The sequence below is a fragment of the Drosophila grimshawi genome, unplaced genomic scaffold (assembly GCF_018153295.1).
Source record: "Drosophila grimshawi isolate 15287-2541.00 unplaced genomic scaffold, ASM1815329v1 contig_80, whole genome shotgun sequence".
In the NCBI taxonomy this organism is placed as follows: Eukaryota; Metazoa; Arthropoda; class Insecta; order Diptera; family Drosophilidae; genus Drosophila; species Drosophila grimshawi.
In genome coordinates, this window is record NW_025063639.1 from 187,275 (window position 1) to 205,444 (window position 18,170).

The window sequence follows — 18,170 nt, forward strand, 5'->3', positions numbered from 1 at the left end:
GCGTGCTGGAGCACTGCTCACATGCGCGCAGTCGACTCGCACTTTATTTTGACATGTGTTTCTCTTTGCCGTTTTTTTTTCATTTTACAATTTGTAGTTTAATTTGGATTCTGGGTCGATTGAGTGTACTGCGCTCGAGCTACGCGGCTGGTTACTGAAGGCTTATCCCGATGGCACTTATTCCATATCGGAACGCACTCACCGGCTGAAGAAATACCGTCGGTGCGCTTGCGCGCTGCCAATATCAGGGCATGGTGTATTCGCCCAGTGCTTCCCTCGCAGTAGCTTCGAGGGCGTATCCAGCAATCTTTGCGCGACGGCCAGGTCGTTGTTGCGTCAACTTCGGAGCATATGACATAAATTGCAGAATTGCGGCGTGACCTGCCGTCGGCCACCTAAACATAAACCACAAAATTAGCACAGCACAACATTTATTCAAACAGACACACTTACGCCGAATTTGGCTTCACAAGGTCTATCAAATATGGATGGTCAAGGCACTCCTAAATGTACTTCAACAGTGTCGGCGACGACGTTGTCAGCCCCTTTTCGGTGTTCGATTTGAAAATCAAAACGTTGCAGGCGCAACGACCACCTCGCTAAGCGTCCGTTTAGGTCACGCAAGGACATAAGCCATTTGAGACTTGCGTGGTCTGTAATCACAGTGAACGGCATCATCTCGATGTAGGGTCTGAACCTTTAAAAATTAAAATTGGTGAGTAGAGCTAATGGCCTTACAGGGGATCTCACTAATCCGATGCCCCCCATTACTCCTGCCTCCGCGACTTCCCAAGAATCGGAGTGCGCAACGCTGTCGCCCCCTGACCGCAACTGATAGGAATGACTCGCTTCCATCTCCTTGTTCATGACTAAATTTATTCCTAATATTAGCACCTAAACTATTAACTGATAAATAACGACTAGACAATAACACAACACGCAATATAACACAAGTACTTTAACAATCAAACTTATAAGGGAGAATCACCTTTAGCCGGTATTAATCGTCGTTTCAACCTACGTCGTTAGCCAAACTGTTCACGCTCACACAGACAACCAAAATTTTTTTATGAAGACATTAACTGGTTCGATAGTCAGCTTTGCTGACGGTCCCAGTTGATTAAGTCCTTTTGGGCACGTTTCCCGGTCAAATTTGTTTGCCGACACGATGTCCATCGGTAGAGTGCAGCGCATGGTTACATCTCTATTGTACCATGGGTCACTCTATCCTAACAGAGTCTCGCTGTAGACACCCAATTTAGCGAAAACACACTTAACAAAAATTCTAACAAAACTTTACCCGTATGTGCATACTATTTTAATAATAAAAAAAAAAAAACCTATGCATGGTGCAATTGAACTCAATTTGAACCGACAAGCCACCACTGCAATTTACTTTCCCATTTAAACCTATCACTAACACTTAAAACAAGACTTCAGGGTACTCTCAGGGTCGCCTCCACCGCGCAATTGCCTTGAGAGCATCTTCTCCATAGTAAGTCGCGGTTTCGTACGGCGCGAAGAGTAGCCATCCGTACTGCGAGAACTCGCCTTTTCGGTTTATTTATAATTTCCGGTTTTTTGATTTCATCTCGCATACGCTGATCGCTTGAACCTGCTTCTTCAACCACGGTTCTCGCGATCTTGATGATTTCAAAGAAGCCATTGGGCGCCATTCTTGCTAACACGTCCAGTGTTTCGCAGTGGGCAACCTCGGCTAGCTCAGTATTCCCAGAGGTGGGTAACTCCAACCCTGCCCGTGGACGGTTCAGACTCAAAAACTCGACCTACACAACACTACATAAAGACCTACATGCACACACAAAACAAACGAAACAGCTGACGGGCCTGGTGTTTATGGCCACGACGTACCCGCCCTTCCTGCAATGGGCCTGCACGGATTCGATTTGCCCATCGCCCTTTAGTTGTAGTTGACGACTAATTTATTCCATGCTCACGGTGATTCTCCCCTGCATTTAACTCTTTCAAAAAAATGGATTCCGCAATTTGGCAAAAATCCGGACGCCGGATTTTGTTGACGAACACGGTTAACTTAGAAATTTAAATTAATATTAGATGTGTGAATAAATAAATACATTAACATAAATAACGAATAGCTTAACATAACATTCAACAAATTTGGTTAACCTAACATTCAACATTTACATAAATATACTGGAGAAGGGGTGGGCGTGCTGGAGCACTGCTCACATGCGCGCAGTCGACTCGCACTTTATTTTGACATGTGTTTCTCTTTGCCGTTTTTTTTTTCTTTTTACAATTTGTAGTTTAATTTGGATTCTGGGTCGATTGAGTGTACTGCGCTCGAGCTACGCGGCTGGTTACTGAAGGCTTATCCCGATGGCACTTATTCCATATCGGAACGCACTCACCGGCTGAAGAAATACCGTCGGTGCGCTTGCGCGCTGCCAATATCAGGGCATGGTGTATTCGCCCAGTGCTTCCCTCGCAGTAGCTTCGAGGGCGTATCCAGCAATCTTTGCGCGACGACCAGGTCGTTGTTGCGTCAACTTCGGAGCATATGACATAAATTGCACAATTGCGGCGTGACCTGCCGTCGGCCACCTAAACATAAACCACAAAATTAGCACAGCACAACATTTATTCAAACAGACACACTTACGCCGAATTTGGCTTCACAAGGTCTATCAAATATGGATGGTCAAGGCACTCCTAAATGTACTTCAACAGTGTCGGCGACGACGTTGTCAGCCCCTTTTCGGTGTTCGATTTGAAAATCAAAACGTTGCAGGCGCAACGACCACCTCGCTAAGCGTCCGTTTAGGTCACGCAAGGACATAAGCCATTTGAGACTTGCGTGGTCTGTAATCACAGTGAACGGCATCATCTCGATGTAGGGTCTGAACCTTTCGACAGCTAACACCGCGGCGAGACATTCTTTCTCCGTCACCGAGTAGTTTGCTTGGTGTTTATCCATCTTGGCGGAAAAGAATGCTATCGGTCTCTCATCGCCCTCGGAATCAACTTGGAACAGTACAGCCCCATCACCGTAATGCGACGCATCACACTGGACGTAAAACCTCCGCGAAAAGTCAGCATGTACTAGTACTGGGGCGGATGTAAGCGCCTCTTTCAACCTTCGTACCGCATCAGCTGCCTCGTCGCTTAACTTAAACTTCCCTTTTTGACACCCCTTTAGTGTATCCGTCAGTGGTGCTGCTATTTCTGCGAAATTCTTAATGAATCGGCGATACCACCCGGCTGTTCCTAAAAAGCTGCGCACTTTCTAGCGGATTTGGGATTTTGAATTCTTTGTATTGCAATCACGCGGTCTGGATCGGTTCTCAAAGTCCCTCCTCCTACTATAAAACCTCGATATTTCAGACTCTTGAAACAGAACTTAGATTTTTTTAATCCAATTGTCAAATTGGCCTCTTTTAGTTTCTGCGCCACGAGTCCCAAATATTTTATATGTGTGTTAAAGTCCGGAGCTATAATCAGCAAATCATTCAAGTACACGAACACATTGGACCTGAGCTGTGACGGTATAACCTTATCCATTAAACGGCAAAGTATTTGAGCGGCGTTACACAGTCCGAAGGGCATTACGACGAACTGGTAGAGGGGCGGCCAGGCACCGTAAAAGCCATGTATGCTTTGCTGCTTTCGTCCAACTCTATTTGCCAGAATGCGAATTTCAGAACTACGCTAGAAATACAGTAGGTCTGGTCGGTACGCGAAAGTATCCCCTCGATGGATGGAAGTGGATAAGCGTCCTTGACGGTGACAGCGTTAAGCTTGCGAGCATCCAAGCAAAATCGGTTCTTGTCCGGCCTTCGCACTATTGTAATGCGGTTGCTCCACGGACTATCGCTTTCTTCGATAACTCCCAGGGCCAGCACCTTGTCCACCTCGCCCCAAACTACTTCCTCCATCGCCGGGGACAGCGGATAGTGTCGGTCCTTCACCGGAATAGCCCCTTCGACCAGTTCTATCTTATGTGTTTGTGCTGTTGTCTTCCCCAATCCTGCGTTTTCTAAGGACAATAACTCTGCTTTTACCGTTTCTAATCGACTTTTTTGATCCTCGCTCTTCTATATAATGCTCGATTGCTTCAACTAAATTTGGCTTCGATTCTTCAGAGGTTTGCGCTTCCATTGATCCCAATACATCAGGAGCTAATCCAAAAACTCGCCAGAAATCTATGCCTATAATGGATCGGTCCTCCCCAGAAGCGGTTCTCACGCTAGACACATAACGCTGTATGGAAACCTTGATCTCGGCCAGAAACTCACGAGAGCCACGCCCCAAAATACTCACTGAGGCATCGGTATCCAAAAGCCCCGCCATTTGTTTACCTTCAATGCTGATCTCGGCAAACACCCTCGAATCTCGATTATCTCCTCTCTTGACCGATTCCACAACTTGTCTTTTCACCAAGCGTCGCTTCGTGCATCGTTCGCGCGCCTTTTTCACCCTTTGCGTCACTAAACGCATCCCATCAAGCTTCCGTTCCTCAAAAATCTTATTCCTAGCTATCATATATGCCTTTATCCTTTCTTCATAAGGTAGGTGTCTTAATGTCCTACTATGCTTGCAATTTATGCTAACTGTACTTTCTGATGGTGTATTAATAATTATTGAGTGGAGAGTCGTTCGTGAGCGCACCTCTGGTCACGCCCACTCGTCCGTTTCCCCCACAATCTGGGCATTTAGGAGCAAGTGCATCCGGTCTCCCACAACGGTAGCAAAAAACCCTTCGCTGCCTATCTAAGCAATTTCTCCAGTCGTGTCCCTGCTGGCTACAGCTCCAACATTCAGGCCTTGAACTTGACGATTTCGCCCGAATCTCGTCGACCTCCGGCTCGACTTTGGCTTTCTCCTCGAGATCGTCATATATGGCACTAACGTTTTTACCTGGTCCCGCGTATTTTGCTTGCGTACCATATGCTAAACGAGAACCACGCTGTCCCAAGCTTGATTCAACCTCGTTACACTCTTCCCGCAGGTGATCAACAGAGCATACATCCATTGCATAGATGTATCTCCCAACCAAATCTCTCAGGCCCTTTTTGATCAACTTTATCAGTTTAGGCTCTGGCAACGGTATTTCCAATCGGGAGGCCATACTCGTCATCGACTGAATAAAGTCGTTTACCGATTCCCCAGGGAGTTGTTGACGGTGCCTCATTTCTTGCAAGCGATCGACGTCGTCCCAACTTCCGCGAAACCTTGCAAAGAGCGCCTTTCGGAGTTCATCCCACGAGTATATTGGTCGTTGCCTCACGTGGAGCCAATACCATTTTCGGGCTCGCCCCGTTACTAGCACGTGGACGTTGCTGAGGATTTCGTCCCACGGACACTGGAATTGCCTCTTTAGGTATTCCACCTTAAAACGAAATCCTCCACGGACCCTCTGTCATTCGAGCCGTCGAATGACACTTCCTACTTGTCCATCTTGACCCAAGATCGACCTGAGTGATGCTCGTCGGTCTTACTATATCGTTTATAGCTTTCAGCATTTCTTGAAACCATAGAAGCACTTCCTCCTGCAATGCTTTCGCTATCCCTGTGTCCATTGAATGCCTGCAAAATCGCAACGTTAATTGCAGACACTATCTCAGAGTCCACTGCTGCATCGGGCTGTCTAACCGCGTCGCGGTCTTTTCGTGGCAAGTTAAAATTGGTGAGTAGAGCTAATGACCTTACAGGGGATCTCACTAATCCGATGCCCCCCATTACTCCTGCCTCCGCGACTTCCCAAGAATCGGAGTGCGCAACGCTGTCGCCCCCTGACCGCAACTGATAGGAATGACTCGCTTCCATCTCCTTGTTCATGACTAAATTTATTCCTAATATTAGCACCTAAACTATTAACTGATAAATAACGACTAGACAATAACACAACACGCAATATAACACAAGTACTTTAACAATCAAACTTATAAGGGAGAATCACCTTTAGCCGGTATTAATCGTCGTTTCAACCTACGTCGTTAGCCAAACTGTTCACGCTCACACAGACAACCAAAATTTTTTTATGAAGACATTAACTGGTTCGATAGTCAGCTTTGCTGACGGTTTGTTTGCCGACACGATGTCCATCGGTAGAGTGCAGCGCATGGTTACATCTCTATTGTACCATGGGTCACTCTATCCTAGCATAGTCTCGCTGTCGACACCCAATTTAGCGAAAACACACTTAACAAAAATTCTAACAAAACTTTACCCGTATGTGCATACTATTTTAATAATAAAAAAAAACCTATGCATGGTGCAATTGAACTCAATTTGAACCGACAAGCCACCACTGCAATTTACTTTCCCATTTAAACCTATCACTAACACTTAAAACAAGACTTCAGGGTACTCTCAGGGTCGCCTCCACCGCGCAATTGCCTTGAGAGCATCTTCTCCATAGTAAGTCGCGGTTTCGTACGGCGCGAAGAGTAGCCATCCGTACTGCGAGAACTCGCCTTTTCGGTTTATTTATAATTTCCGGTTTTTTGATTTCATCTCGCATACGCTGATCGCTTGAACCTGCTTCTTCAACCACGGTTCTCGCGATCTTGATGATTTCAAAGAAGCCATTGGGCGCCATTCTTGCTAACACGTCCAGTGTTTCGCAGTGGGCAACCTCGGCTAGCTCAGTATTCCCAGAGGTGGGTAATTCCAACCCTGCCCGTGGACGGTACAGGCTCAAAAACTCGACCTACACAACACTACATAAAGACCTACATGCACACACAAAACAAACGAAACAGCTGACGGGCCTGGTGTTTATGGCCACGACGTACCCGCCCTTCCTGCAATGGGCCTGCACGGATTCGATTTGCCCATCGCCCTTTAGTTGTAGTTGACGACTAATTTATTCCATGCTCACGGTGATTCTCCCCTGCATTTAACGCTTTCAAAAAAATGGATTCCGCAATTTGGCAAAAATCCGGACGCCGGATTAGAAATTTAAATTAATATTAGATGTGTGAATAAATAAATACATTAACATAAATAACGAATAGCTTAACATAACATTCAACAAATTTGGTTAACCTAACATTCAACATTTACATAAATATACTGGAGGAGGGGTGGGCGTGCTGGAGCACTGCTCACATGCGCGCATTCGACTCGCACTTTATTTTGACATGTGTTTCTCTTTGCCGTTTTTTTTTTCTTTTTACAATTTGTAGTTTTATTTGGATTCTGGGTCGATTGAGTATACTGCGCTCGAGCTACGCGGCTGGTTACTGAAGGCTTATCCCGATGGCACTTATTCCATATCGGAACGCACTCACCGGCTGAAGAAATACCGTCGGTGCGCTTGCGCGCTGCCAATATCAGGGCATGGTGTATTCGCCCAGTGCTTCCCTCGCAGTAGCTTCGAGGGCGTATCCAGCAATCTTTGCGCGACGGCCAGGTCGTTGTTGCGTCAACTTCGGAGCATATGACATAAATTGCAGAATTGCGGCGTGACCTGCCGTCGGCCACCTAAACATAAACCACAAAATTAGCACAGCACAACATTTATTCAAACAGACACACTTACGCCGAATTTGGCTTCGCAAGGTCTATCGAATATGGAGGGTCAAGGCACTCCTAAATGTACTTAAGCATTCGATCCGTACGGCACACAAATTTAAGCGCTAAGGACCACGACCTGCCTCACTGCGTTTTTTTTTTTCCACATGTGTTCTTAACTCTAACCCTCAGCGCGCCACCTTGCGGAGAATGTCCTCACATGCAATGCTGGTGTTGCTGACCCTGCCAACTTGCTCCCGCTTTTCAGCAATGTGGCCCTTTAAATCTCACTTTTGGTTGTGGCATACGATAATTGAGTATCGATATGTCTGCAAATGCAACAATATATATCAATATATATATATATAGATATCTATATAAATATAGAATATATATATTATTTGTTTATTCCTTTCGAAAATGAAATCATCAATTCGTCATTTCCTTTGCAGAATCGCTTTTTTATGCTGTCTATTAGGTTCTTATTCAAAATACATGTGGCAAAGTTGTGCTTGGAGGGGAAACGAAAATCGTTGGACAATTAAAAGCTTAACTTATTTATTGCGATAATTAAAATCACAAATTAGAAGTGTCTATGATTTGTATGCGTTTTTTTTTTTTTAAATATGAATCAAAAAGGCAACTGCTACTAAATGGTGAACTATATTAAATAATTTAATAATTTTGTAGAAAAGGTAATTGTAGAAATTATGACAATTCTACAAAAGGCTAACCATAAAATTCTCAAAAACACAAAAAAAAATATTATTAATAACAATAAATTACATTCACAAAAATAAAAATCTATTTATTTACGATTTTCATTTATTTTTTTTTTATTATTATTTGCACTTATTATTTAATTACGTAAATAATTTACTCAAAAATAAATAATAACAATTGATACAAATAAAAATTGATTTAATTGAAAATAAAAAGTATTTGACTGCATTTAATTTGGATTTATTTTATTCATAGAAATGAAATAAATACAAATTAAAAACAAGTTTTTATAAAATTGAGATACATTTCGATTTGGATTTGTTTAATGTATTAAATTATTCACAAGTACAAAAAAATAACAATAAGCAGTAACTATTTTCGGCGCTCATAAATAAAAATAAAAAATCTATTTTTTATAAAAATGATAAACATATTGTTTTGCATTTAATTTGGATTTGTTTTATTCATTGCATTTATTTATTTATACATAAGTAAATATTTATACTTTGAATGGGTCTATGTAATTTTTCGTTCTGTATTTCCAATATTTGTTTTTCTTTAAGTGTTTTTTCTGTGCATTTTTGTTATGTAACTATGTATGTATGTATGTGTGTTTGTGTGTTTGTATTTGTGTATGTATGTATTTGCACCTCGTTTTAAACTAAATTGACTAGCATACATCATCAACATCATAGCACTCATATTCATTCATGAGTATTCGCGTTCGTATTCATATTCAATTAATTCATAATCATATGTATTGCGTACACACACATAAAAGTAAATAATTTACCAATATACATGTATATATACTACTACTTGTTGTCAAATTGCTTGGATTCTACAATCAGTGAGAAAGAATACAAATGGAAATATTTGCAAAACCCAAAAAACGATATATGTAAATTTATTTACATACATAAATGGCAAGTGTATACATATATATGTATATATGTATATATATATATATATATATATATATATATAATATACGACAGACTCGACGTATTCATAAAATATTAATTTCGATCATGTAAAAGCGCATTTAAATTATTTACATTTTGTGTTATTTTTCTTGTATTTCTGTTATTTTAAATTTAAGTGTGTGCTGCACATAATTAATTATTTTTTTATTTTTATTATTATTAATATTATATAGCATATTTTTTATATAAATTTGACTAGATATACATGTGTAGTTTCACTTTTTTCGACAAATATACTTATTGTGAATTTTTTGTGTTTTTTTTTAAGTTTGCATCACTCGTCTCTAAATCGGCATTAAATATATATATTTATATATTTATGTACATGGGTGTGTGTGAGTGTGTGTTTACATAGGAAAGTTCATATACATATTGCCACACATGAAACATTATTCATCTTCTACAATTCTGTGTGTGAAAAGTTTTTGGAATTTTTCATTTTTTTTTTTTTTTTGGGTCAGGTACAAAAAGGAATTGTTTTTTGTGTATTTTTATTTTTTTTATTTTTGCATTCGTATTTTAACTATGGCTTAAATTATTTTTATTATTATTGCCTTGGATGGATCATGGACACAATCGGAACGGAAGAAAAATATAAGGGAAGCAAAAAAACAAACACTTAAAAATATTACAAGAAATACCAGCTAACAAAGTACATCTTCATCTAAGTTTACAGCACTTTAAATATCAAATGGAAATTGTGGAATTTTATATTTCACATTGAACCATTTTATGACCAGGGAACTTAATTAAAAAAGTAATATTTAAAATGAATTTTTCTAGATAGAGTAATTTTAAAAAATTCAAACATAAAATAATTTGAAGTATATTTTTTCGCGAAAATTTTAACGCCCTTATTATTCAGAAAGTATATATGTCTTGATAGAAATCAGCTTTTTCTATTCTTAATTCTAGCCTGGATTATTTTAAAATTTAGCAACAATATGTATAATTTTCAGGGTGTTTTTTAAATGGAACTTGAGCGCCATTTTATGATCAGAAAAAATATAGATTTAAAATGATTTATAATGAGTTAAGTAGAGAAGATTTCTCAATCTTTCGGCAAGGTTTTAATTGGGAAAATATCTGCGTTTTTCAAATTTACAAATTCTTTTAGCTAAGGGCAGTTGAAAATTGCACAACCCAATGGATGCTTTTTAAAAATATTATAAATACAAATATACAAAATATAATAAATAAATAATACATATAAATAAATAAAAGAAAAGCTAGTATACTCGACTATGTTTTAAACTCGCAGCTAGCGAGAACATTTGAAATATTCAAAACACAAGTGGGGGGTGGCAAAGTATCGAGTTTCCCATTTTTTTTCCAATCAAATTTGAAGGTGTTTTGCTATGTGAAGTTCCAGCATGTCTCCAATAAAGCTTCAATTATTTATATAAACCAAGGTGCCAAACCTGAAACGATCTGAATTTTGTGTTCCGGTTCCCATCGTGTATTATAACTTAACTATAACTGTTAACTTTTGTGAATTTTGTGAAAATATTTGATTTGATTTTTTATGATAATTGTCGGCAAATGGAAATAGTAAATTGTAAGAGATCAATTATTTCATTTGTAATTTTTTGCACTTCAGGCAGTCAATTTGCATTAACGGTTTGGTTCGGTTCCGGCTTAACAACCTAAACTGTCTCCCATGACAAAGCTAAGATAGTGAGGACCGATCTTGTTGCTAATAATTGGATATGCCAATTTTAAATTTAGTTATAAGGCGTTATCAGTTCCGATTGGGCATAAGTACCAAACGGTACAGCTGCATAGCATTGCGAGAGAAAAGTTAAAAACAAAAATTAAAAACCACACTACTAAAATTGATTTCATTATTTGATAATAAAATGAAATTGTTATTCCGGTTTTAAATTTGACTCCATATTTTTAATAATGGTATCTTGCCTAACCGGTTTTAGTTATTAACGGTTCCCGGTCTAATTAAAGTATTGCTGTTTAAGCTCATTGAATCTTTAAAATCTACATCGGAAACGCGAAAAAATCAGGTAAGAACTGAACCGCAACGTTTTTTAATTTATTATATTAATGGGCAATTTTCTATTAGGCATTATGACGATACCGTTACCGATTTGATAACCTGTCGGTTTCAATTAATAATTGTGGGATGCTTGTTATATTTTAAAGCGAATCGCGAAATAATTTTGTGGTTAAAAGTATGATATTCGTTTGTGGATTTAAATCCGTTTCGGCATTTCTATGAGGGGTTATCGGGTCATCGGTACCTGTTTCGGTTTGACACCCTTCTAAGTATCCAAAAATGAAATCTCAGTGAACCAACGAATCATGCTCAACAATTTTCAAAGTGGGATCTTTGTAATACTTCAAGCCGAATCTCATCGTGCCCAGCTTGGAGGCATTGATACTATTGCTATCCAGGATGCTATCGTGACAATCGACAACATCGACAAACTGACCATTGAAGTATTCAATGCAGTCGGAGACGACGATATTATCATCCGAATGCTGACCCACAAAACTGGGCGATGGCCAGCGATCTCCGCTCGGCAACGAATTCGAATCCTGATTGTGATCTGAATCCAGATCTAGCTGGCAATTTGTCTGCCTGTCTGCCATGAGACGATTGCTTAAACACTGCCGCAATGGACGATCTGATCTTAGATTCTCATCCGAATCCGTCTGACTTTGATTATGATTATGATTATAGGTGCGAGTGAGAGGTTGTTGCTGTTGCTGTTTGTGTTGCTCTCTTGGGTTTTTGCCATTATGTCACAACATATCATCGTGCTCATCGCCATCCACGAGGAAATCATGATGCTCCAGTTCTAAATCCATATCGCCATCATCATCAAAATTGCCCAATGGAGACATTGCCGTCGTATGCAAACTGCTTCCATAATGCTGTCCATGTTGTCCACTATTGCTTTCTCTATCCCTATCTATATCTCTTTCCCTATTATCCTGTTCGTCCTGCGGGTGCTCCTGGCGATTGTGTGCATTATGCTGAGCATTCTTGGTGTCATCATCGCGCCACTTGTCCATCGATCGTCGACGAGCATTCATAAAGAAGTTGCCCACTGTGGTTGGTTCGAGGCCCAACTGGCGGGCAATTGTTACCTGCATCTCTTTTGAGGGTCGTTTTGTCTCCTATAATAATATTCAATATTCATAAATTAGTACTCGTTTCATCATAGGTGAAGTGGAGAAATCGCCCTACCCAAAATCTACCTTCTTTTGGCATACAAAATTGGTTTTAGAATCATTAAAATTATTCTCGCAGTAAAAGTAATTGAAATATTCTAGCAGCAAGGATATTTCATTTAAAGCATTTCAAAAATTGAACTTGTTGGAAAATTGATCTAGTTTAGGACCAGAGAAATTTATTTAAAACTGGTAATAAAATTTAAAATGATTTATTATGAATATCACAGATAATAAATAATAAAAAATATTATAACAGTAACAAATATTTAATTTATCATTTAAAATAGTCTCGCAGTATTAATATTTAATTTAATCATTATAAATATTCTAGCAGCAACAACACTTTTAAAGCATTTTAAATATCAAATTGTACTTGTGGAATTTTAATTTATTTAATTGATGACCAGAGAAATTAATTAAAAACTAATAATAATATTTAAGCCTATTTGTAATGAATAGCTATTTTGGTATCTCAGATAATGTTTTTATAATTTCCAGGGTGCTTTTTTGACATTTTCCCTCCCAGAAGCAGAGTATACTCGTAAATAGTAAAGAAATCATTTTTTAAGTATTTCGATTTTATTTCTACAAACCAGCACATTTTTAAAGTTTTCAGGGCGATTTTTTGTTGTTGTGTTCTCCGAATCATGCTTACCTTAAAGATAGCCTGTAATGTCCTTCGCTGCAGATCGGTAAAAACTAACCGTGGCTTCTTCGGTTGCGGCATTTGTTCCATGTGCGGCTCCTCCTTGCGACGACAATTGGAGCCGGCCACAACTCCAGGGCCACTCAACATTTCTGCGGATAAGGGACAATAATTATTTAAATGACGTTATTTATTTATTTATTGTTGAATTAATTATCTATTTATTTGATAATATATTTAATGTCAACTCATATCAGTAGAAAATAAATTACATTAAATTAAAAATATAAATTGTAATACTTAAAGCTAAATTTAAAAAAAATATATATATACAAGATATCGGCGATGCTATTGTAATCTTTACAGAATACTCGAAAAATGTACAGGCAATGATTTATTAAGAGTAAAGCAGTTAAGATAATGGGCAAGGATATAGACGTAAGAGTCTAGAGGCAATTGAAAAATATAGTAATTTAACTATAACCAAAACACTAATCATCAAGACGATTAGATAGAAAGGAGGAACTTCAAAAAGACGGAGTTTATATCGCTGTATGGAGGTAATAACAATTATTTTGCACAGAGTCCAAATTGCTTTGGATGAATCGAATATTCAATAAACATATCCAGAATCAATCGTAATATTAAGATAAGAGAATATTATGGTCATCGAAATTCCTTTAAACAACGCCTAAGAAACCCAAGCAGTTCTATATATTTATATATGAATGAATATAATAAATGAATAATTAACGAAGAGTGTCGGCAGCAGCAGCAAAGAGCTTTCAATTGATTATTGCCAAGATATTTGAACTTGGAGCCCTGTGTTGCTTAATATAAATAGCTTATTGTTAGTCTTAATTAAATATCCACATTATGTTAAGTGCAGTTTGAGCTGCAGCAGCCAGCGTTAGCAGCGCTCTCTTTTTGTGCAGCGCTCTCTCTCTCTCTCTCTCACTCTCTCTCTCGATCGGCCGGCTGCTGCCGTTTTTAGTTATTCTCGTTGTGAGAAGCTTTAGCGGTAGCTTTAATAAACAAAGTGTTGATAGAAAAGACAAAGCGTATGGCTTCTAGTCTAAGTATATTTGAATAAACTTTATATCACGGAAATATCCTTCTGTTATTATTGGAAAATAAAGTCATCAAAAAGCTGATAGCGCAAAAAAAAGAGAGATATAAGAGTTAATTATATTTATAAGGAAAGATCATTAACTTAAGCCAAATGGATTCATTTCTAGAGTAAACTTATTTGCTTAATGTTATTTTTATTAAACGCTGAGCACTTGAAATTAATTATTTTATTTATTTGAAAAAAAAAAAAACGAAGAGGAAGCTACGCTAAATTAGAATCTAGATTATTTCGAAATTAATTTTGTTCTTCTAATATTAACACGTCCCAAATCTTATATTAATTTAAATTTTTTAATATGATTTCAGGTATACGTAAAAACAATATTAAAAGAGAAAAGGTAAAATTGATGTGGATAAAAAGAATAGATGGCACTCACCATTCTCAGCAAGAGTCGAGACGTGGGCAGCATCCGCATTTGTTGCGCTGTTGCCCAACAGTGTCGCAGTAGAGGCCGCCGCACCCGTTGCAGCAGTGGTTGCATAACCAACACTGGTAATAGCAGCACTACCACCAGCACTGCCAGCAGCACTACCAGCAACACTGATGCCACTCGCTGGCCGTTGTGGAATCTGAGCAGCAGCCATGCGCAGCGCTGACATGCGTTGAAATTCAGGTTCCTGAAGCCATTTGAACATGCGCCGGAACGTTTCGCGGCCGGACTTGAGTTTCGACCAGGGCTTGGGGTTGCGCAACAGATCCGAGAGGGTGCCCTGCGACCGACAGAGTACCCGCTGTGCAAAGATGGCCTGCGGAATGCTATAGCGCTTCAGTTCCGCCGATATCCGTTGAGCCAGTTCCTTGGTGTTGATCTCCTCGAGGTCAGAAGAACGATTTGAAGCGGAACCTGTTGAGTTTAGAGGTGCTGCTGACTTGGGTGACAGTTTGGGTTGCTCCTGATTAAAGCCATTTTGTTGATGATGCTGGGACTGATTTAGATTGCACAGATTGGGATTACTATTTGTGGGCATGCAATCATTTGACTGATGTTGTTGCCGCTGACACATCTCATCCAAGCTGACACCCAACGAGCTACTGGCACCGTCTCCGGACTGTGGCGGAGGTGGAGGAGGAGGTGTCGGCGTTAATGAGACCACAACTGGTAGATCCACAGCTAAAGTGTTCACCGAACCATTCATGTGCGGCAATGTGACGACAGAGGCCGGTGAATGCAGGGACATTGACACTACCGAGCCTGCTGAATGTGGACTCAGTGTAGGGCTATGTTGCAAACGCAACTGCGAACTGCTGCGTCCGCTTGCCGCATTAATTAGCTCGTGTTCGTGTTGAGGCGGGCCGTAAGAGGATTCATAGTCGCTGACGACAACGCCATCGGGTAGGCCACTACCAGGCGAAAGACAAAGCACCTGTTTCTGCAAAACTACCGGCACAAGTTGCCCAACCGATTTGTGCGGTGACATTGCCGTACCGGCAATCGGTGACGACGACGAGCCGACGACCGTTGAATTGTGTCCATGCAAATCACAAGCACCCGCAACCAGGCCAGGCAACTCATGTGCCGGCGAGGTACTGCTGGCATAGTTATGCGGCGGCGTTGAGATGAGTGAAGGTAGCTTATCATAGCTGGCATAAGGCAGACCGCCCAAACTCAAACCGTGGTGATGTTGATGATGCTGATGCTGATGCTGTTGATGATGATGCTGATGATGATGTCCCGTTTCAATGGGTAGCGGTAAACTGGCAAAGGTACTACAATCGTTGCCAGCAACATCCGTTGAATTATTGGTACGACCCGTTGCGGCTACCACACTGTTGCTGCTGCTATTACCGGCTACATTTGGGCTCGAGTTGGAAATATGACCCGTGTACGCAAACTTATCGGACATTGTTGAGATGGGCGGTAGTGGTTGTATTGGCGTCAAGGTCGCATACGATGTGGGACTATAAATCGGTGCTGATATGCGATTGTTATTGTTGTTGGTATTGCTGCTGGTAGTGCTGCTGTGGGTGCTGCTGTTGTTATTGTTATTATTATTGTTATTGTTGTTGTTGACGGCTGTTAACGTTTGATAGGTGCTCTGCTCTGTGGGACTAAGCAAATGTACGCCGGCATCGCGCTCATCTTCCTCATCATCGTCATCGATATCGTTATCGTTATCCTCGTCATCGGGCAGCGTGGGCACAATAACCGACAATTCCTCGCGTTGACTAAGCAGCTGCAAGCGACGCGAGTGCGTAGCGGTAGTGCTTGAATTATGATGAGTGTGGCTCTGATGATGATGATGTAATTCCGTTTCATACTGCTGGTGATGTTGCGCATGCTGCTGCTGCTGCTGTTGCTGATGATGATGATTATGATGATGATTATGATGATGATGATGTTGATGTTCAGACTGTTCCTGCAGCAGCTGCTGATGATGCTGATTCAGAGTGACCTCCTCAACGCCCACCCCTGCACCCCTGGCGATGCCCCCTCCATCCTCGGACAACTCATCAATGACATTCAAATTGCGATTATTTCCACGCTCAACAATGACCAATTTGTGCTCTTGTTTGACGGCTATGATCTGAGTATTGGTCAAGCCATCCAAACTCAGCTCGGAACCGACAAAATCGACGGGACTGTTGCGCTGATGCATGGAGGGTAGCAGCGAGGACATTGTTGGTATTGTTCTGCTCCCTGACTGTTGTGGCATCAATTGATAATTGCTGTGACCCAGTTCATCGATGACCATCACCACAGATCGAGACTCTTGCTCCTCCTCCTCCAGCTCATGCTCCTCCTCTTCCAGCTCCTCCTGCTCTTCCTCCTCCTCTTCCAGCTCCTCCTGCTCCTCATCATCTTCGATTAATCGATTGCTGCGATGACTGCGATTTGTGTTCCCAATAAGTGTTTGCATCGCAGACGCTTTCAAGTATTTAATGCCCGTCTCGTGCACTTCCCTCGGCTCGCATTCGGATTCGCTCTCAGGATTGCCGGGTTGCCCAATGAAATCGCTTGTTTCCACAACCAGCTGGTGGCCGAAAGTTTGTGCATCAATAATCTCATTCATCGATTCCATGCCACATCAGTTTACAGCTTGAATCGCACAAATATATATATATATATATATAAATATATATATATATATATATATATATATATATATATATATATATATATATATATATATATATATATATATATATATATATATATATAAATATATAATCAAAGTTTAAAAAACTAAGTCAGCTGAACGATTAACTGCAATTAGAAAAGGAAAGAGAGAGAGAATATATCAGATCAGCAATAGATGTGGATATAGATATAGATATAAATATAGATATAGATTTAGATTTAGATATAGATATAGATATAGATATAGATATAGATATAGATATAGATATAGATATAGATATAGATATAGATATAGATATAGATATAGATATTGATATTGATATTGATATTGATATTGATATTGATATTGATATTGATATTGATATTGATATTGATATTGATATTGATATTGATATTGATATTGATATTGATATTGATATTGATATTGATATTGATATTGATATTGATATACTTATTATCTATATCCCCCAGAAATCTTAAAAGTATTTCTTTCTTAGTTTTAAATTTTATTGATTGGCTTTGGTTGACATTAAATGAATAATTTTTACTACTTTTTACAAAAATGTATATATTTACTTCATGATATCCTATACCTAAATCTATATCAAATCTACTCTACTGTCTATCTAGCAATGATATCATTTATTTAATATATCATATATGAGAGATCCTCTTAAGGAAAAATTCAATCCTACAATCCAATGGGTAAACTTCTCTTCTTTATATTCTTACTCATTCGTTATCTGAATAAATGAATGAATGATATTGTAAATAACTAATTATTAGAACTATGGAGTTGCATATGTATTTTGTATGAATGTACTTTTAATTTGTAATAATCATTTTTATTTATTTGGTCATGATAAAATGATTAGTTCATTCATCGAACAATTCCTTAATAAGTCATAT

The 18,170-nt window shown here is 39.4% G+C and overlaps 1 protein-coding gene across 1 annotated transcript; it reads right to left on the bottom strand.

The window, feature by feature from the left end:
• Positions 1-11,936: 11,936 nt before the first annotated feature.
• LOC6570323 (homeobox protein onecut) lies at positions 11,937-17,217 on the bottom strand. The gene is made up of 4 exons (XM_043215872.1): positions 16,531-17,217; positions 14,559-16,497; positions 13,060-13,202; positions 11,937-12,347 (listed from the first exon to the last, which is right to left on the bottom strand). The coding sequence occupies exons 1-4, from the start codon at positions 17,200-17,202 to the stop codon at positions 11,970-11,972; spliced, it is 3,132 nt and encodes a 1,043-aa protein (XP_043071807.1). The 5' UTR covers positions 17,203-17,217; the 3' UTR covers positions 11,937-11,969.
• Positions 17,218-18,170: the final 953 nt, after the last annotated feature.